The 21,102-nt window shown below is 36.4% G+C and overlaps 1 protein-coding gene across 3 annotated transcripts in view; it reads left to right on the top strand.

Annotated features, from left to right (window-relative positions):
- The window catches only part of LOC136028937 (myelin expression factor 2-like), a 62,923-nt gene extending 42,990 nt beyond the window's left edge, over positions 1-19,933 (top strand). For 2 of the 3 annotated variants that reach the window (XM_065706941.1, XM_065706923.1), the window contains 2 exons: positions 1,303-1,358; positions 4,683-4,870. In XM_065706941.1, the coding sequence (XP_065563013.1) occupies positions 1,303-1,358 (56 nt within the window). In that variant the 3' untranslated portion in view covers positions 4,683-4,870. Of the gene's footprint in view, positions 1-1,302; positions 1,359-4,682; positions 4,871-14,489 lie in introns of those variants that run through there. The other variant, XM_065706932.1, reaches the window with a different exon arrangement.
- Positions 19,934-21,102: the final 1,169 nt, after the last annotated feature.

Genomic DNA, 21,102 nt, shown 5'->3' with positions numbered 1-21,102 from the left:
AAAGAAGATACTTTTTTATTTTTTCGTTGTTTTTTTTGTACCCTCATAGGTGGAAATCAAGAAAAAAAAAAGAAACCTGAGAAGATCCGTATGGAAAGCCAAGGGGGTCGGGCAGGGCAGTTGTCTAGGATTTTTTTTGGGAGGAGGGGGGTACAAAAAAACTCATAAAAAAATTCGTTGATATTTTCATTAAGTTGAACATACATTTCGGGGGGCGAGTTCAACCCCCTATTCCCCTCTTGATGCGGTCTTGGGGTCGGATCATCTTGATATTTTCCTTGTCTTTCCAGAAGATAATGAAGTCACATTGTTGACCATCCTGGTTTTAGGCTTGTGTGAAATTGTTTTGAACATCAAATATGATGTTGATTGTGTCATTTATGTAATAAACAACAGCTGGACCAGGTCCCTTCTTCGGTCTTAGGAAGGTCCCTAAAGGTCGATTTTCCCTTCAAAAATGTCCCTAAAGTCTCTTTTTAGATTCCTAAAACCCCTGGCAGCCTCGACATGCCGCCATACAAAACCAAATTTAGGAAATGTATTTACAATTAAAGCAGTAGCCTGTATAAATTTTATGTTCTCTGTTTTTGTTTGATTTTTTGTTCATTCATATTCTTCATTGGGAAAAAAATTCTTCTCGAAGTTTTCTAATAGGCTAATCATTATGGAAGCTTATTATGCACTACACAAGTTATCTACCTCGAAGACACAGTCTTTTTCCTTAAAAAAGGTCGTTTCGTGAAATATAAGTTGTCTTCTTTTCTTTACTATATTAAAAATGTCTGAGGGCTAAGATATAATTTAAGATTTGTAAATTTTTTCTGTCATCACAATTTAAATCGTTACTGTTTTATTTAATGGATTCTGCCAACGTTGATTGCAAAAAATAATCATCCAGATTCAAGCTCATAGAAGTAGAGGTTAATAAGCTGTTTTATTTTGACTTATTAAATGTCACTTCTGCTTCTAAATGTTTACAGACATTTATCTAAAAGCTACAGCCTATTATTTCTAGATTTGAGTCTGCAGCACCAACTTCAGAAGGATTTATGTTGGCTCATCTAAAATCTTATGAAAAGGGTTCTTGGGGATAAAAAGTTATTTCATGCTGTTAAAGTTCCTAATTGTAGTCTATTGACCCCATTATCCTAAGCCGGTAATGTATAAACGCTATTGAAAAATATTCCTCTACATCAGGTACAGAAAGAAATACAACCACGTATATTAGAATTATATTCCTCATCCCCTTTCCCTCTTTTTTGTTTAAATGTGAATCCCATATCAAAGAACTTTTATTTCCAGATATAATGGATCGAGCCCGTTACGAAGGAAAAATAATTGATGTCACCTTTTACTAGGTAATTTAATTTTTTCAATTAATTGCTTTTCTCCCCTTTTCAGATATTTTTGACTTGGTCTGTATATCGGTTGCTCTCTTATTTATCCGTTTTTATTATTCATTGTATGCTCATGTTTCAGCTGTCATATATGGGTTCTTCGGTCCTAATATGTGAGTGCTGGAATTAATGCTCTAATTCTTTTTCTGATTCAGTCGTCTTTAAAGTTCGTGACCCAAGGGAGGAAAGTTAACTCGACTCTTTGTTCGATGCGTATATTCTTGGAACGCAGAACATATATTGTTGTAATCTTTTTTGATTCAATTGCAAATCATGAGGTTTCACTGAATCTTAAGAGTGTTTAGTTTTGGATTCGCTTTTACTTGAGATTTTGTGATATCCATTTTTCCTTTTTTACCCAATGTTCTTGGTTGCATCAGTGAATGGTAACATTTTTAGCCCTGGGTTTCAGTAACTTGTCAATCTAGAATTTTGTGTTGAGCTGAGCTTTCTTAGCTTTTGAATAAACAAGTTTGAATTTAAAATTGAAGACGGTTTGAAATAAGAGTTTGGGATACTCATCTGATACGTAACGGTTCTGACGATTGGAGCATTAGACGATTACTGAAAAGATTAGAAGCTAAACCGGTAAACACCTCATCTTTCTGAATTCATCTTGATAAAAGTAAGTTTCAATAAAGAAACAAAGCCATGCTTGATTTGTGTCGTACTGTTGTTTGGCTTCCATCCTTTTTAACGTTGTATTACAATTTGATTTCTATAATCCATTCTGTCTTCTTCATTCAGGAAGTTTTTTCTTCCAGAAAAAAGTTCTTTTCACCTTCCCTTGAACCCGAAATTGTTCGGGATACCTCTGCAAAATAATATTTTGATGTAACCGTATCATGAGATAGCTTTTTTTCTCAGTGCCAATTGGTTCTGCATTTACTTGAAAGTGTTTAGAATAAGTTTGTGTGGTTTACAATATTCTTGAAGCGTTTCCTCCTAAGATGCATAGAATTTTTACATAAAAACCGAGGTATGTTGTTTTACGTCTTCATGAGTTTTGGAGGAATTTATGGTTTCAAAACCTATTATCTTTAGGGTCGCTCTTCATTTTACCTTTTTTCTCCAGAAGTTTGGCTGGTTCAGAATACTCCTAATGGGCTTTGAATTGTTTTGGAATCTTTCTTAGTTCTTTGCATTGACTAATAAATTCATTCTTTTTTACCTTTTAGTTACTCTTCGTAATTATTTGTAAGGTGCTTGAATCTAGTGTCTAGTACTTAAGGATCCACATTTACCATGTAAACGTTCTTGTCTGCATAATGATAAATCGCAATTTTTTAAAATAGTTGTTTATTATTATTATAGAGCCTTCTTAATATGATCCTGTCGCTACTGAAAATACTATCATGGACCGCAATTTCTCACTACGGCAAGGGGGTTTGCAGCATTTATGATTGTCAAACTTTAGGGCTTCTTTTCGACTCTTTATTTTAAAAACTGTAGAAATGTGATCTTCTTAAAGAAAAGTCTCTTGGTGCAAGTGTGTTAAGGCAAATAAATTTGCATATTATTTGCAATTAAAATTTTCGTTTGACTTTTGGACGCATTAATTGTATACTAAATTGAAGCTTTTGCTTTTGTACAGTTATTAAACTGTTTAAAATAATGAAACTTGGTGGGAAGAATAAGCACAAGTCCTAGATACGTGATTGTCATAGCTGGACTGAATCCGCTCTCTTTGGGGGAGTTGGAGGGGGTGTTAATTTGGAAAAATTTGAAAAATTGAGGTATTTTTTACTCAAGAACGGGTGACCGTTCGTGAGGTATTTTTTAATTTGATTTTTAGAAGGAGCTCGTGTCTCCGAGTTCTTATTTTAAATCCTGACCAGATCTGATGACATTGGGGGAGGGGGGGATGGAGGGGGAAACCGGAAATTTTGGAAAACGCTTAGAGTGGCGAAATCGGGATGAAACTTGTTGGGTAGAATAAGCAATTGTCGCAAGTACGTGATTGACGTAACCGGACTGGATCCACTCTCTTTAGGGAGTTAGGGGGGCCCAGTGCTTTGGCGAGTTTGGTGCTTCTGGATGTGCTAGGGCGGTGAAAACTGGTAGGCGTGTCTGGGACCTACACAAATTCACTTGATAAAGTCGTTTCCCCTGATTCGATCATCTGGGGGGGGGGGCTGAAGGGAGAGGAAAAATTAGAAAAAATGAGGTATTTTCAACTTACGAATGGGTGATCGGATCTTAATGAATTTTGACATTTAGTAGAAGGACCTCGTGTCTCAGAGCTCTTATTTGAAATCCCGACCGGCATTAAGCCTCTGATTTGCGTCTTAAATTAATCTATTGATTCTTAGAATTTTTGCCCAAGCTCATGCCACATGAGCTCTTGGTTCCTGGCTCTTCCGGCCTCGTCAAAAGTGCCATATGAGCTTTTAGCTCTTGTTGTTTGAGTTTTTGGTGTATTTGTAAATTTAGTAGTTCCAAACTTGTGCTGGTACACAGTTTTTAGTCTGGTTAAGATAATTCTTTTTTGTTGTTCAGCGGTTATTGTCACTTCGGCTCAAAAAGACTGCAAACTTAATGGCAGAAGGGTGTCAAAAGATTAACTGATAGCATTGAGAAATGGAAAAAACTTCAGGCTATTACTTATGTCTATATGTGTATTGTTTTTAATTTATCCTTGTTAATAACTCTATTGTCGTTGTAATCGAGTTCTCAATCTTCATGGAAACATTTGTTCTTAATTGGTTGTCAGTTTTTCATATTGGAAGGGCCTTGAGTTCGTTTTTCCATTAATCCAATGTCAAGTATGTCTTCCTTAAAATTTCTAAGTGTTAAAAGAAATCTCTTTACAGCAGTTTTTCTTGCTTGTCATTGCTATTTATTTATCTAAAGTGAACTGTCGTTGGTATTGGATGATCTCATCGCTCAAACAGTGCGAGAGAGCTTATAAGACACTCAGAGAGGGCCTTTTCAGGTAATGTAACAAAGAAGAGCCAAGTTTCAGAAGCATAAACATGGTCTTCTGCCCAAATCTCAATTTGCAAGCTGAGATCTTTAGACATAGGAGTGTCAGCAAATCATTGGGACATAAGATTCAAAGTCGTTTTGTTTGCATATAAGACGCTTAGGGGAGTTGGTGGAGTCATCCAAAGTACGTTTTATCCGTGTAAATGATTTTCCTTAAATCATGGCTTATCTACAGTTAATGTTAGATAGCTTTGATGTTATTGCTCTTAGTGATTTTACTTGGACCTGCTGAATTTATTTTTTTGCTCGTTGCTGGTTTTGCAGAATGAATAATTTTTAGTTTTGTTTTGTTTACAGATAAGACTCCTTGATGGTGACAGTATGATCGTGTTTTCTACATTGTATTCGACTTGATATTGTGTTGATTTCACCTTCTTGGACATTTGTTTAAGTCATGAGCTATCAAGCTGTGTAGCCTCTGTTTGATTACCATTTTTTCTCAATTTTTGTATGTATGTTCTCCTATAAATTTGTACTATGTAGAATCCTGCACTTTGTCTTTTGTCTGCGGATATTTTAGTTGATGTAATCAACTAATTCGTCATTTTGGTTAATAGTCATGCATTTGCTGGTTTTGGCATAGGTCCAAACAGAGCATGAGTATCTTTGAGCACTAAGTCTCAAGGCTTATTGTACGTGTTTGTTTTTGTGGGCTACGTCTCTCAACGATCGCTTGATTTTGTCTTGGGTAAATCTCGTTCACAAGGCAAAGAGTGTATAACATCATTGATAAGTTCTAAATACACACTTTTTTGCATTTCGGTTTATAGTATCCAGTCTAAAATTTATGTGTTAGGAAAAGTGAAACTGCAATATAGGTTCAAATACGCTGTCTGCAAATATTTAACGTTCTTACCGTCAATAGTACAAGCTCTGAAAAATTTAAATGCTTTCAAGATCTTTGGATACTCTTAAAAACGTGTAAGCTCTTAAGAACTTAGTTGTTTTGTAGGTATTTCTCTGGAGAGGATATGGGGTTTTCTGACAAAAAAGTTGGTACTCTAGAAATGAGACAGTGAAAGTCAAGTAGATTCATGTTTCTTTATACTAGTTTTTGTCAAAGAAACTTAGAAATTACTAAGATTGGGCTATGGCAATAGATAGTTCTATATTTATTAAAAAGGAGATATTGTTTAGATCTAAGATTTGTATTTACAAAGGTGCTGTCTTGTGTCGAAGCTAGCTTGGATTCGCTGAATCTGGAAAAGATTTATTTACTTCCCTAATTTGTCGCAACTTTAGATGGTAAGCCCTGAGGTGCTGTAAGCCACAAAGGTGCTGTGTTGTGTCGAAGCTAGCTTGAATTCGCTGAATCCAGAAAAGATTTATTTACTTCTCTAACTTATCGCAACTTTAGATGGTAAGCCCTGAGGGTGATAATCTCTCATTCTTTTTTATAAGTTAGGTTCTTGGTCTTTTTCCGTTCATTTTGGTTCAGAAAGAAAAATATGACTACCTCTAGAGAAGGTTTGCCTTTACGAATTTAAAGAGAAAGTATGTCAGTCAAAATACGTTTTTCGATTCTGAATCTTTCCTTGGATGAAAAAAATTCTTCTTCTGAAATTGATTCCAAATATTTAAGTTTTATTTTATATAATATATTTAAGAGGATTTAGTGTCATTGATTCATTGTCTGGACCAATAAACTGAGCCTAAATAGTACAAAAATATGGGTCGCCCGTTCCCCTGCGAGTCCAGATGGCTTGTTGATGTCAATCTTCAGTCCGTAACTTGATATTCTAGCCGACTTTCCCACTGGCCAACTTTAGAGGGTATTTAAAATCTAAGTCAACCGTTTGCCTGCAAGTCTAGTGAACATTGTCGGTCATGTCTCAACCCTGAATCCTGGTTGACCGCTTATGATTCCCACATGGGCTTTCCAAGTAGACAAAGCCACTACAATATGAAAAATCAAAGTTGCCTATTCGCCCTGCGAGTTCAGGTGACTTGTTGGCCACAAGTTTCCAATCTAAATTCTAAGCCAACTACCCACACCTTACCAGTGGGCTTTTCCAATAGGCGAAATTCATGGTGCTTAAAAAAATCCAAGTCGCCCACCTGCCTAAAAGCCCAGTGGACATCGTCAGTCATGAGTCAACATAAGGATCTTGGTGGCCCCGCTGTGATCCCGCTGGGATATCCCAATAGGCAGTGCTCAGTGTTTGAAAATATCTCAGTTCTCCGTTTTGCCTACAAGTCCAGTGGACAATCAATCCTAAAATCTCGGTCACCCCTATTGCAGATCCAGTGGGCTTTCCCAGTTGGTAAAACTTATATTGATTATTCAAAATCAACCGACTGAAAATGAATTTAATAAAGAATCAGGAAGAATTCTATTTTTCAAAGATATCTTAACTGTAAATTGTTTCCATGTGGCAATTTTAAGTTATGCAAAACTTTATATTCAGAATCAAAAGAAAACCAATATTTAATTGTTTAGAATTAAATGAATTGTTTTTATCGAAGTTTTGATTTTGAGTACACTCAGGAGTACTTTCTATTATATCTTCGGAATCCAAACCTGACATTTATTCTTTTTATTTTGGGACCCAAAGAAATTGCAAATTGGAACTGAAAGCCTTGTATATATACATATATATAGGAAATCCGAACTTGACGCGTAACTGGGCGAATACCCAGCTGTTTTTTCTTCTTTTTTTGGATTGGAATGTCGAAACTCTAAAAGGCTTTTTAACACTGCTAACAATTCACCGCAGTACCGCAAGCCGCCTGAAGCAAACACAGATCCGCACTCTCCTCCTCCATCCCAGTCTTTTCAAGGTCCCCCTCTTTACGCCCTCCCGGGAAATTTCCATTTCCCTTATATCTTTCAATATCCTTCCACCCCAACCAAGGACAATCTACTTTCCTTTTTGCCCGTAGACGGTTGATCGAAAAGGACAATCTTTGGCAACCCTAAGCCATTTCAGGGCAGAAATGCCCTAGCCATTTCAACCTTTTTCTCATTATAACACTAGAAAGCAGGTTTGAACCACACTTTTCATACACCTACTGTAGGAAATACGGCCAGGCAGTTGGGTACCCAAAACAATCCGTTAGCAATCTCTCTGGAAAACATCTAGCAAATCTTCCTCCGTTTCTCGGAGCGACCATACTTCAGAACTATATTTGACCTCTTACATCACTGTAGCTTCCAATTTTCTAATCTTGGTTCACAGATCTTCTTATTCTTCCAAAAAAATTTAACCTTGTAAAAACACTTTGGGCCTTAGCTATTCTACTTTCAACGTCTTCACTGCACCCACCGTCTTTACTAATTATACTATCAAGGTAAGTGAAGCTGTCTACTTGATTAATCTTTTTGTTAGCCAACGTCATATTTTTGTCTTCACTTACTCCTAGTCTTAACGACTTGTATCGTCAACATTAATTTTCAAACCTATTCTGTCACCCTGAACTCACAAAACCTCTCTTAAGTTTATTCATCTTGCTTACAATTTCATCTAGGATGCTTAAACCACTAGTATAATCTAAATCCCGGAAAATACTACTTCCCCATTTGATTCCGTGTTTTCACATTGCCTTTCCTGTACTCATTAAGACAAATTCTACCAAAATGATCTATATAAATGAGAATAAAGCACAGCCTTGCTTAATTCCTGATTTAATACGAAACCAGCTACTAGACTCATTTCCTACCTTAACCACAACAATGTTATTCTCATACATAGCCCTACCTATTCACTTTAATGTATTCGTCTGGTATACCATGCAAAGGTAGTACCTTGGCTAAAGCTAATCTGTGGGGCTGAATCAAATGCTTACTCATGATCTATACAACTTAGGATTAAAGTTCTTCGATGTTTCAGGCACTTTTCAATTAATAACCAAGGGTTATTCAATTAATAACCAAAGGGTGATAATTTGATGACGCGTCGGCTACCCTTCCTAAAATCACACTGTCTTTTCTTAAAACTTTATTTACAACATCGCTAAGTATAAAAAGTATCATACTAAATAATTCGCTACCTACCGACACTGGGCTAATGCCTCTATAATTACCGAAGTCACTTTCATAACCTTTCTAAAGGGTTTAATTAAGGTTTTCCTAAAATCGCTAGGTAGTTCCCCTCTTTCAAAAATAATTTTCAGTAACTAATTTCTAACCTCATAACCACCACATTTGAGATGCTCATTTATGACACTAGATCAGCACCTGGAGCTTTTTTTTAGTGCTGTCACTATTTTTTCATCACAAAATAAATCTTCCTTCATACCCAAGGTGTCATAAATCTTTCCCCGTAACTCTATACCGGCCTAGCACATTCTCAAAATGTTCTGTCCATCTCTCTTTAACTCTTTTCTTATTATTAACTGTGACCCCGTCCCTCTTTTTAGCTGGGACAACTCCAGATTGACTACTTTCTCTATATTGACATGCCAGTCCTATATTTAATTATTGTGCCGTCTAGCTGTATCTTCCAGATTCCTGATAATTTTATCCACGGTCTCCATTTCAGACCTTAGTTAATATTTTAACATGCAACTTTTCAGGGAGGCAGTTGAAATAAAGAAGCACATTCACCTGAAGGTCACCTTCAATACAGACACTATTTGTCTGTGTGTCATATCTATAGATAGACATATATATTGTCAAATGAACTAACGTCATTTTTATACAATCCTGATAAGGGGGGAATAATGCCAGAATTGCCTCTCACTCATTTGGACTAACTGTCCTAGCAATTTCTACAATCAGCCATAACTTGATACCCACAACTATTCCATTTTAATTCAAACTCTCGGACTCTCAAACTTTAGACTCGCTGGGCTTTCAGAGTTACGCCACTTACTCTTGTTTCAAACCAAATCATTAGTGACACCAGGACTCAAGCCCCTGTCCTCACGGTTGAAGGTTTTTAAGTTTAGCGGGCACAAGCACTTGGCTCGGACGGCTAAGACAGATGCAGAGGACAAAAAATACTTGACCTCTATATGGTCTTTTCTTAATAGCAGTAGTGTCTTAATTTTTTTTTTTCTATTCCTTTGAATGGATTAAATCGTACTTTTGCTCTTCACTTTTATTGTTCTGGAGTACACTCCCATAATCAGCTTCCGCACTTAGCCCTAGATTCTTTTATGGAAAGTTTTATTTTAATGTTATCTGTCTTGTTCAACTTTCTGTGTCCTGGAATTCTGTAGTTCTGTCTTCTTTTTTCTTTTCTTTTTTGGGTAAGGATTAGTTTCAAATGCCTGAGACAACCTAAAACAGTTGGAACAATTTGGGTACAATTTGAAAAAAAGCAGAGCCTGGTAAATAAGAATGGAAGAAAAGGAAGATAGATTGTTGGTCTACAGTAATATCTTGAGCTGCTTAGACCGTAGCCATGGTTGGGTTTTCGTTTTAATAAGATGGATTAAACAAGCTCCTTAGACATTCAAAGATGCCAGGGAATAAGCTACTGTAATTCATATAATAGTATTAAAAAAAAAGACAAACATCGTAGGACCTTTTCCAATCTTGTTTCACGGCAAATGTCATTTGAAAACAAATTTCAATTTTTCTAAATAGTTTTGGATAATAGTTTCGCTTTGTGTTGCATAATTGAGCCTTTTTCTTTGCTTCTCGAGGATTTTCATTTCGACTAGAGGCATTGGAAAAGCCCCTTGAGGAGGGAGAATACCTTCAAAAAATATATTTTAGACGCCCTGGTTGGCCCATTATCTACTGAACTTTGGCGGCTGGAATTTAGGATCAAGATTTCAGTAAAATCTTATTTCTGTTTTCGTAAAAACATTAGCAATATTACATTTTCTAGTGTGCTTTTTGGAGAAGCAACATATACCATAAGCAAAAAAAAAAAATTTCGCCATAACGTGTTAGATGCTTTCGATGTATGTTCTTTTATAGCTAGCTTCATAAAAACCTAGGCCTTCACATGTTTAAAGTCTATTTAAAGCCTAATATCCAAACACAATATACTGTTGTAGTAAAATATAAAAGAAATCCGACGGCTTACTTTCGTGATGTTCTCGATTTATTTAGCGAAATGAGATGCCGAAACTTATATCTTTTGTTGGGATGTTCTTCCAGTCCAGATTTTTTAATATAAAAATCGTTTAATTGGATATAATGTTTTAACTAGAATTGATTGGTTCAGTGGAAGTCAGAGTCAGAGATATGTATATTGGGTTTATTCTTAGCTAGTATTGGTTTGACTTGTACATTCCTCATTTTTGTAAGGCGGTCTGCACATGATTTTGAATTTATGTCTGCAAAAGAAAAAATACATTAGAGATGACTGCTTTTCTGGGGTTGCTCTAGAGCTTATCCTGTTTGACTAAATGAAACGTTGCTGAAACATTGGATTTGGAAGATGTCTTGTCTTGGCCACGAGTTGTGATTCGAACGAAAATTGGGCTCTTTGTGATTCCATTTAGATGTTTGTGTCAGCCGTCGAAAAGGTAATGTTCTTTTCCCCTTTGTTCTGAGCCTGATATTTTTTGACAATTTTGTGTTTTAACTTTTGGATTCGTTTGCTTCTTTAGTAGTGAAATTTTCCTGTCGTTCGATAGGTTTGTTTACCATTTAGCTTGTCTTGGACCCTCTCTGAAATTCTGAGAGAAGCAGCTCTGAAGCAAAGATTTGGCAGCCTTTAAAAATTAACTCATTATAAGAAGCGCACACTAATCTAAACGATATAAAAATTCCTAAAAACTACTTATTTTAACTTGCAAAAAGCGCTCAGTCCATTGGAGTCCATGACTCCAATTTTCTCATCGCAAAAGAAAACTAGAAAAGTGAATCAGGTGCACTATACACTTTATATGTGTCATTATGTGAATCTTTTTTTCTTATCTATTTCTTTTAAGTAGTCGAAGTTCGATTTTGAATTGACTTTATCCCACTCTAGTCATCTTTCACTAAGTAATCCTTTTGCAGTACTATTTAGGTTTCTCAGAACGGGATTATCTTGTTGATCGAGTAATAAGATCTGCGCAATCACTTTTGTATATCTGTTACCCCGTGCTTTTTTTTTTCTTTCGTTTGCTACTTCTGTAATAAAGTAATATCTCTTCAATTCTTAGATGACATTTGGAAGGTGGTTAAATTGATTTTTATTAATATTACTAGCTGTTGGGGTGGCGCTTCGCGCCACCCCAACACCTAGTTGGTGGGGGCGCTTCGCACCCCCCCCCCAAGCCCCCCCGCGCGCGTAAGTCGTTACGCGCCATAATAGTTACGCGCCATTGTAGTTGTGTCCCTATGTCCCACCTGTGAATATAGATATATATATATATATGGTTTTAACTACGTAAAACTTGCGAATATACAACATTCTTTGCTGTCCCATTGTCTTTGCATATAAATAGATTGTCAGGTTATCCCCCTGTTTCCCCCGGTGTCCCCGTTGTAGTTGTGTCCCTGTGTCCCGGTCGTCATTTATATTCCCTGTGTCCCGGGTCCCGGTCATCATTTGTATCCCGGTGTCCCGGTCTGTATATACATTCGTTTTTTAGTTTTGTTTTTCTCCTTTATTTTTTTCCTTTTTTTTCTTTTTTAGCTTATTTAGATTTTTAGATTTTTTAGTTTTTTTTATTAGTTTTTAGTTTTTATTCAGGTGACGTCACCTGATCCACGATCCACAGATCCACAGACAACTTATTTTTATATATATAGATAGTTTTTTTTTTTTTACTTATGTCCTGGTCGTCATTTATACTCCCTGTGTCCCGGTGCTTTGTTGATTGCTAATCGAACATTCCTTTTGTCCTGGTCGCTTTCTCTTTGAGTGTCGTCATTTATTAGTTTTTTCCTTTTTTTTTAGTTTTTTATTGGGTTTTACCTTTATTTTAGCTTATTTTTCAGTTTTTTCCTTTTTTTTAGTTTTTTTTTATTTTTTATTTTTTTTAGTTTTTTACCTTTTTTTAGTTTTTTTAGTTTTTTTAGTTTTTTAGCTTTTTTACTTTTTTTATTAGTTTTTAGTTTTTTTTTGTAGTTTTTGCCTTTTTTTAGTTTTTTCAGTTTTTTTTTTAGTTTTTTATTGGTTTTTACCTTTATAGTTTTTTTAGTTTTTTAGCTTTTTTATTTTTTTTATTAGTTTTTAGTTTTTTTTGTAGTTTTTGCCTTTTTTTAGTTTTTTCAGTTTTGACGTCACCTAATCCAGTTTTTTCAGGTGACGTCACCTGACACATCCATCCATCCATCCACAGACAGACAACTTATTTTTATATATATAGATTATTCTTGTATTGCAATGCGTTTTACGTAGTGGTAATTATCTTCTATGAGTACTTATCTGAAATTAACAAAGTCATGGTTATTCTTCAAATTTGTTTTGTTGTTGAGAAAATATTCTCGTAAGATTTTTACAATTAGCTGTATTTTTCTTCTTAAAAAACAAAAATAAAGCACGGAAAGAAAAATTTCATGATGAGACGGTTGTATTCAGTAAAATCCTTATTTCGATTGTCAATTTGTGCTATCAAGTACAAACGTTAGGTAGTTCTCACCAACTGTTTTCCAAGGGTGGGGCAAAAGGTTTGAAGGCGTTTTGTCAGAATACTGTCATATACCTTTTCAAATTTGGCAGAATTTTCAACTTTTTTGGTTATTTAGGGATGGTTGACAGATTTTCGCTTTCCTTTGAATTGGGCCACTTCACATCTACCTCCCCCCCCTCTCTCTCCTTCTCCTCTTTCTTTTTTTGCGTTCACAGGAAGTTGTATCCTTGGGTAATTCGATTCCATTGAAGTCATTTTTGAGAGATTTCCATTGACGCTCTACAAGTGTAATTCAGAACGATCGAAAGAAAAAATTCATTTGCAGTTTCTTCTAATTTATCCGAATTTAAGCAATTTTTAATGGGAATTCTGCATGATGTAATGAATGACCCCTCTCCCAATCTTACAGGACCACAAGTTTGTATACGTTGAATAAAAATAAAGCCTAACATGAGTTTAGGTTTTCGATTCTTTTCTGGAACTCATTTGTACCGGACGACACCGTAGAAAAAGGCAAACCAACTCATTCGGAAACTGTGGAGATGTCAATACATTTTGACAAACGACATTTTCCACTCTTTTGTCGGTGAAATCGAGAGCTCCGCAATTAATACATGCAATGCTGGAGAGTCCCTGACTTGTAGACTTGTAGTTAACAAACGCTTAGCTTACGGTATTTTGCAAATAAGTAATGGATTCTTGGCCATAGCTTGTTGCCGCCGAAAAATGCCAAGGTGTTGTTCTAATCACATTTTTGTTGTGCATCATTTCCATCTTGATTCTCGTTGTTGCATGTCTTGTAGTCGACAATTTCGCTATGCAAAAAAAAGTAATAATTTGAGTTGCAGGAGAATCTCAGTCATGACAACCCCCTGCCCACTAAAGAGGCTAAGAATGGGAGTTCGCCGGGTCGTGTGTCCCCCATGTAAATGGGTAAATAATAGGCAGCATTAATTACATACTTTTTGTGAGTAAATCACTACATTACACTCATAGTTACATCCCCCATTTCGCCAGACACTTGGCTCTCGCCATCTATCCAAAATTACGTAATTATTTGATTTAAGTGATAATTATAGATACCCCCTCCCCACACACACCAAAAAAATATACGATATTTTATTCCAAGAATCACGAGTGCCCCTTGTACGACAGTGGAGCTACGAACCTTTTCCCCCTAAAATAATAGTGTTTTACTGGTTAGTCATCATGGCGAAAATAGTACATTCTTTTTCAGCTGAATAAAACTGAACCACTTCATAAAGAAAATAACTGGGGGCTAGACTCGCCCGACACTGGGACCCTGAGCCCCTCCCCCCTACAAATAAAGCTATTTCACAGGTTATTCATCATGGTGAGAGTAATGCATTCTTGTTCAGCTTTATAAAATAGAACTATATCAAAAAGAAAATAACTGGGTGCTGGGCTCTTGTCCGATGGCGGGGCCACCAAACCTCTATAAACCTCATTAACGATTGATCAATGGGACCCTTAGCCCTATCTCCATGCCCCCCTCCAAAAAAAATAGCAGTTGTTTCTCCGGTTATTCATCATGCTGAGAATACTGCATTCTATTTCAGCTTAATAAAACAGAACTATTTCAAAAAGGAAATAACTTGTTTACATTATTATTTTCAGGTTCACTCAGCTGGATTGCCATCACCGACTTAGGGGACCTAAAATCCATGTAGCGACATTTAGATGCCGTTGATGTCACAGCCAAAACAGTTTCGCGACAATCTCTGTGACGATATGGAGATAGAACAGCCCCCAAAAAAGTGTGAACAGAGGGTTTAGAATTATTTTGTGAGTGGGTGAACTCAGATAATGTTGCTTCAACATCCCTCAATATTTCAACATTTGATTTAGATGGGCTGGTAGCCAATGTCGGCCTTAATGCAGACTTTTTAGATTGGTTGGAAATTCACCTTACACCCATCAGGGTTGAGAAAGTGTCGGCAGACCAGGAAAACTTCAATCTCCCATCTATTTCACTCCTCTACAGTAAAGGTGAAGAAGAGAATGTGGCTTGGCTAGAACAACAGGTACCCTCGAGCATCCAAATTTATGAGGAGGATGATTTTGCCTGAGTAGATCATCTTTACCCCAAACACAGCGGAGGATATCCTTTCAGGGTTGGAGGATCTTCCTCCCACATAATTTCTCCCCTTAACACACATAACTATCGTAAGGAGGTGGAGGAGGAAAGGGAACAGTACGATATGGTAGTGGTTCACCCCCTATGTTGCAAGAGTTGTTCTTATCCAACTCTTCCTTATGCAATTTAAATGTTTATAGGGCTGAGTTTAGGGACCCCTTCAACACACTTATGGAGGGAAGTATTATTACGAATCCTTTAGACACAGTGGACACCTATGATTGTAAGATCAGAGCTATTTTAACGGCAGATTTTCGAGTTGGGAGGTAGGGATGGACCAAAGGTACATCTGTCTCAAAATATTTTTATTTTAACCAAAGTTCGGGTGATGTTTTGACGATTTACATGAAAATGGGATGCCAAATACGTCACTCGCACTTGAATAATTTTGAGTGCTTTTATAGGTTGGGTTGATGAATTTGTAACGAAAGTAGATAACTGTAATGTCACGTGTAGTGGGGTTTTATCTATTGAAAATTTCAATTTTAATATAGGTAAACTTAAAAAGAAAATTGTTTTAAGAGGTGGGAGGGGAAAGAGTGATCGATTGATAGAATATAATTCAGATTTAAAGGGTTGTAAGGGCGTAACACAATTTTCTTTTGACACAGGTCTTCGGTGATTCAAGTACGAATTTCTCATGGGGGCACACAAGTCATTGAAAAATGGTGCCACAAAGAATTTCCCTACAATATATTTTAAATGTTAAATTTGTCAATATACGATAACATCCAAGGAAATAAGCATTTTTGAGCGGGCTAATCAAACAGTTCGTGGTAACGATCTACAGTAAGGAGCGACCTGGCTCAGTGGTAACTGAAACTCTAAAAACGACTTTTGATACCAATAATTACATCAAAAGAGTCGCATTTTAATGCTGATTTTAAATATATAAGTTTCATTAAGTTTAGTCTTACCCATCAAAAGTTCTGAGCATGAGAAAATTTGCCTTATTTTAGAAAATAGGGGGAAACAACCCTTAAAAGTCATAGAATCTCAACGAATATCACACCATCAGATTCAGCGTGTCAGAGAACCCTATTGTAGAAGTTCCAAGCTCCTATCTAGAAAAAAAATGTGGAATTTTATATTTTTTGCCAGAAGACAGATCACGGGTGCATGTTTATTTGTTGTTGTTGTTGTTTTTGTTTGTTTTTTTTTTTCAGGGGTGATCGTATCGACCCAGTGGTATTTGAATGTCGCGAGAGGGATGAGGGTTCGTTCTAACGGAAATTAAAAGTTCTAGTGCCCTTTTAAGCGACCAAAAAAATTAGAGGGTGCCTAGGCCCCCTCCCACGCCCATTTTATCCAAAGTCACCGGATCAAAATTTGGAGATAGCCATTCTGTTCAACTCAGTCAAAAACCTAATAAATTTGTCTTTGGGGACGACTCAATCCTCTAAAGTCCCCAGGGGAGAGGTTGCAAATTACAAACTTTGACCATTGTTTAGATATAGTAGGCCTAATGGCTATTATGAAGTGTAGAGACGTTTTCAGGGGGACTTTTTCGCGCTGGGGTGGTGGTGGGTCAGGGGAGGGGGTTACGTGGAAGGATCTTTTCATGGAGGAATTTATCATGAGGGAAGAGAATTTCCATGAAGGAGGCGCAGGATTTTCTAGCATTACTTAAAGAAAAACAATGAGAAAATAAATAAAAAAATTTCACCTGGAAGTAATGAGTAGCATTAAAACTTAAAACGAACATAAAATTTTACGTATATAGGGGGGGTTCGTCTCCTCCGCAATACCTTGCTCTTTAGCTAAAGTATTTTTAGTAATTTCAAGCATTTATTATACTGTCTTTGTGATTCAGGGGTCATTCTTAAAGATTTGGGATAAAATTCAAGCTTTAGTGTAAAGAGCGAGGTATTGACGAGGGGGCAAACCCCCTCATATATGTAACAAATATACAGAAATATAGAAGTTCGTTACGTAAGCTAATTCGTAAGGTACGTATGTTTATTACTAACAAAAACGTTCATACAAAAAAATTCTAGTTGTATTTTTAAGTAACCAAAAATTGGAGGGCAACTAGGCGTCCTCCCCATCCTTTTTTTATGAAAATCGTCCGATCAAAATTATAAAAAAGCCATTTAGCAAAAAAATAATAAAATTAATATGCCAATTTAGTTTTAATTATTCATATGTGGTGAGCCAAAATCAAAACATGCTTTGATTCAAAAACGTTCATTAAATTAAATTAAAACGAGTTTTTCTAACTGCAAGTAAGGAGCGACATAAACTTAAAACGAACAGAAATTATTCCGTATACTTAAGGGGTTGTCCCCTCTTCAACGCCTCGCTCTTTACGCTAAAGTTTGACTCTGTTCAAACTCCACTTTTAAAACAATAAAAAAAAACTTTAGCGTAAGGATCGGGGCGTTGAGGAGGGGACAACCCCTTTCATATATGGTATTACTTTTTACGCCTAAGTTTGACTCTTTGTTACAACTGTACTTTTTAAAACAATAAAGAAAACTTTAGCGTAAAGAGCGAGGCGTTGGAGGAGGGCGATCCCTTTCATATACGGAATTACTCTTTACGCTAAAGTTTGACAGTTTGTTACAACTACTTTTTAAAGCAATAATAAAAAAAACTATAGCGTAAAGAGCGAAGTGTTGCGAAGGGGACAACCCATTTCATATACGAATAATTTCTGTTGTTTTAAGTTTTAATGTCGCTCCTAACTTGCAGTAAAAAAAAACTTGTTTTTTTATTTAATGAGTATTTAGAGGTTGGTGTTATCATGTTACTAGGGATTGGTTTTATCGGAATTTGAGAAGTGGGAGCGTAAAGATAAAAAGGGGATATTATATTCAGTGAGAGCTCCATCCATTGATACGGTCAAGTGCTGGGTATGGCTTCTTTACGAGCCTGCGAGAACCCGATTCAATATGACATTCTTTTCCAATTAAAGGACATAGTCTGGTTTGAAACGAGGGGAAAGGTTTTTATTGTCCTATGGATCTTTCGAGATTTCATACGGAATTAAAATTAAAGCATCGTTCGAGGCACTGCAAGCGTAACGGTTATCATTCCGTGGAGACCGTTAGCGGTGACAGCCTTCTTGAAATTCAAGAATTTTCAGAATTCACTCTTAGAGATTGAAAAGGCGGCGCATTGCGAAGCGAAACTCATAGATGTGTACCATCTTTCAAACCAAAATCATGGTAAGGAACACGATGCTATTGAAGTCTCTTTCGTCCCCGCACAAAGAGACTCGAGTATTACCATGCAATTTGTAAAGGTTTTGAGACATCAGGTGTGGAAGATTGTATATGTGCAGCCATGACAGCACTTTTTAAAGCATCTAATAAGTCAATTTAACAGCTGTACAATACAGTCTATCCAGTATCAGTATCACCAGAGGATAAGTTGGACATTGAGAAGGAGAACACGTAATGGGTTTGTCGGGGTGAATTTTTTTTAAGGAAGGGGAGGTAGCGGTGCGTGACCATAATCATTTAATTAATCCAATTTCAATTGAAGGGAGTAACATTCGCGGGCTGGCCCATCAATCTTGTACTTTAAACGTAAAAAAACAACAATATTTTAAATCGGTTATGTACACAAATCCAACTGTGATTTGAAATTCGTATTGTCAGCGTTGGTACGTTTGAAGAGAGGTGAAGTTATAGATTTCGCATGGGTAGATGGTTGTTTTTCGTATAAAATCATACCCAAATCATCTGAAAAGCTAGCAGTCTTAGATTTCTCATGGAAAACAATAGATAATGATAATATGTGCTTCAATAAAATGCCTTTTTTAGACTCCCATAGTTTTTTCCCCAAATCCATCAGTCAGTTAATTCAAGTACACAAAAGCGACGATTTTAGGTTATAGTTTCTTCCATCTCAAACAGCTGCTGCTGGCGCAATTTTAGGTATTTCCGAAAAACTCATTTTGGAATTTTATTACAATGTGAGGAGGCGCCAATGACCGGGGGGACAAGTTCAAGTGTATTACGGAGGCACAGATTCACTTTTGCTAAAAGTTGAAAATGACAATTTACTGAAGGATTTGGAAAGTGGTAAGTACATTAGCTCTCGGATGGACTTCAAAATTAAGATGAGTCTATTTACCCAGAGCTAGTGAAGCACCAGGTCCCAAATAAACTTTAATTTTTTAAATCCCAGACGGGAGCGACTTGATTTCCAATGGTGTTCTGGTAGGTCCGAAGATGTACTGTGTCCAAACATACAATGAGGAAAACAAAAAAGTTTGCAAGGGGGTGCCTTCTCACTTTGTAATGAACAATTTCGATATGTGTGTTTGTAGAAACTGTAGAAAATAACCTTATTCCTAGAGAAAAAGTCATGATTTGCTCTTTAAAATTCAAAAAACTATACAATTAGAGTGGAGAGAAATGCAATATCGGCCGTATTGGGCATAGCCTATGTGGGTGAAGACGGTTTGAAGGTGCTACCCTAAGGTCACTTCCTCAGCTCGTACCTGGATGTATGTGTACAATGTAGACATCATCTCGGTCTGAAAAAAACTTTCCACTTAAATTTAATAGTTGGCGGGTAGGGATCCATTAAAAAATCTTCCAATTTTATTCTCAGGTGGGAGGATCCCTTTTTTCTCTTCAGCAGTTTTTTCTTATAATGTGTAAATGTTCAGTGAGACGGAGTTGTTATTCTTTTTTGCATGTCAGTGTCCTTAAAAATCAAAATGGGTTTAGTCTTGTAATATTATCCTGAAACCCGCGCCTGCTGCCTCCCTGGGGTGGGCGGCCTTTGTCCGGTTGCTGCCACCAGTCGTTGCGCCCTTTTGGGGGTCGGGGGACCCTTTTCTAGTGTTTTAAAACCATATAATTTTTTGTTAATGTTTTTCAAGTGTTTTTTTTTTGTAGTGTACATAAAAATATTGATCATATTTTTTACCTTTATTGTCAATAAAAAACATTTTTTATTCTAACAATTTTTCTGTTATTGTTCTTAAACATAGGACTAAGAGGGAATTATTATTATTTAATCAATAGATAGATGCATTTTACGGTTAGTTGTATTCCAGCTTTCGACAACAACAACAAGAATAAACAGCGTAATAAGTATCAATTTAAAACTCCATTCAGATCATTTCTTTGCGGCCCATCAATTTCTGGCAAAACAACACTTAACGAAAATAATTCAACAGCGTAATGAATTCGTTTTAGAATATCAGAAATACATATACTATCACTGTAGAAGGTGGCAGGGGTTTTATGATAAAATAAAGACTGTCAAAACCCTGGATGATTATTAACGATTTAGGCTAATCCATTAAAGAATGGTTTGAGGAGATGTTACATTGTTTACTGTCCACTCTCGTTACAAAAAAAAATTACTGTAACAGTTGTCCTTCACAATCCTTTCGTCAGAGCAAACGTGCGACGACACTTGCTTTGAATTGTACTTCCTGTACCTTCTACAGGTTGTTCGTGATTCAGGTTCCCCCACTACTTTAAACAATAAGATTTATCCCGGTGCCCCGTAATTTTTACTTCCAGCGTACAATCAGTCTTCAAATAAAACCTATGGCTACATTGTACTGGATCTCAATCAGGACACACCCGAAGATTTGCGTGCTGTCACCGACATTTTTGACAATGAAATTACCGTATATCTTCCAGTAAACTTGAAGATATGAAAGATATGAAAATTGGTTTTAAAGAAGCAGCCGATGAACTAATTCATAGTTAACGATCATAAGCGTTGTCAATAGCGATCCGTGGTGACTGCAAATAATCAGACAGGAATATAATATCGTCCGCGGCTAAACCAGGAAACGTAGCATTTTACGAGTGGTAGAGCAGACTACATTGATGAGAATTCCAGGACTTTATACTCAAACCTACTTAACTAACTAATGCAAAGAAATCCGTCTACTATGGTGATTTTACTCTTAAAAAATAACCTTTTTCACCATTCTCCTTCAGAATTACAGGAGAATGAGCTCAACCCCATGCTGAAAATGCGCCAAGACAGTTTTTAAGTGAAGGACAATGTTGAAAGTCTTATATAAGTCTTATGAAAGTCTGTATATATATGGTAAGATGGTAATCGAAAGTTTGGTAGAAAGTATTGGCACAAATCGTTTTGTCTCATTAG

This window comes from Artemia franciscana, chromosome 1 (assembly GCF_032884065.1).
Source record: "Artemia franciscana chromosome 1, ASM3288406v1, whole genome shotgun sequence".
In the NCBI taxonomy this organism is placed as follows: Eukaryota; Metazoa; Arthropoda; class Branchiopoda; order Anostraca; family Artemiidae; genus Artemia; species Artemia franciscana.
The sequence above is the reverse complement of the archived record's forward strand: the minus strand, read 5'-3'. Positions and strand labels throughout refer to the sequence as shown.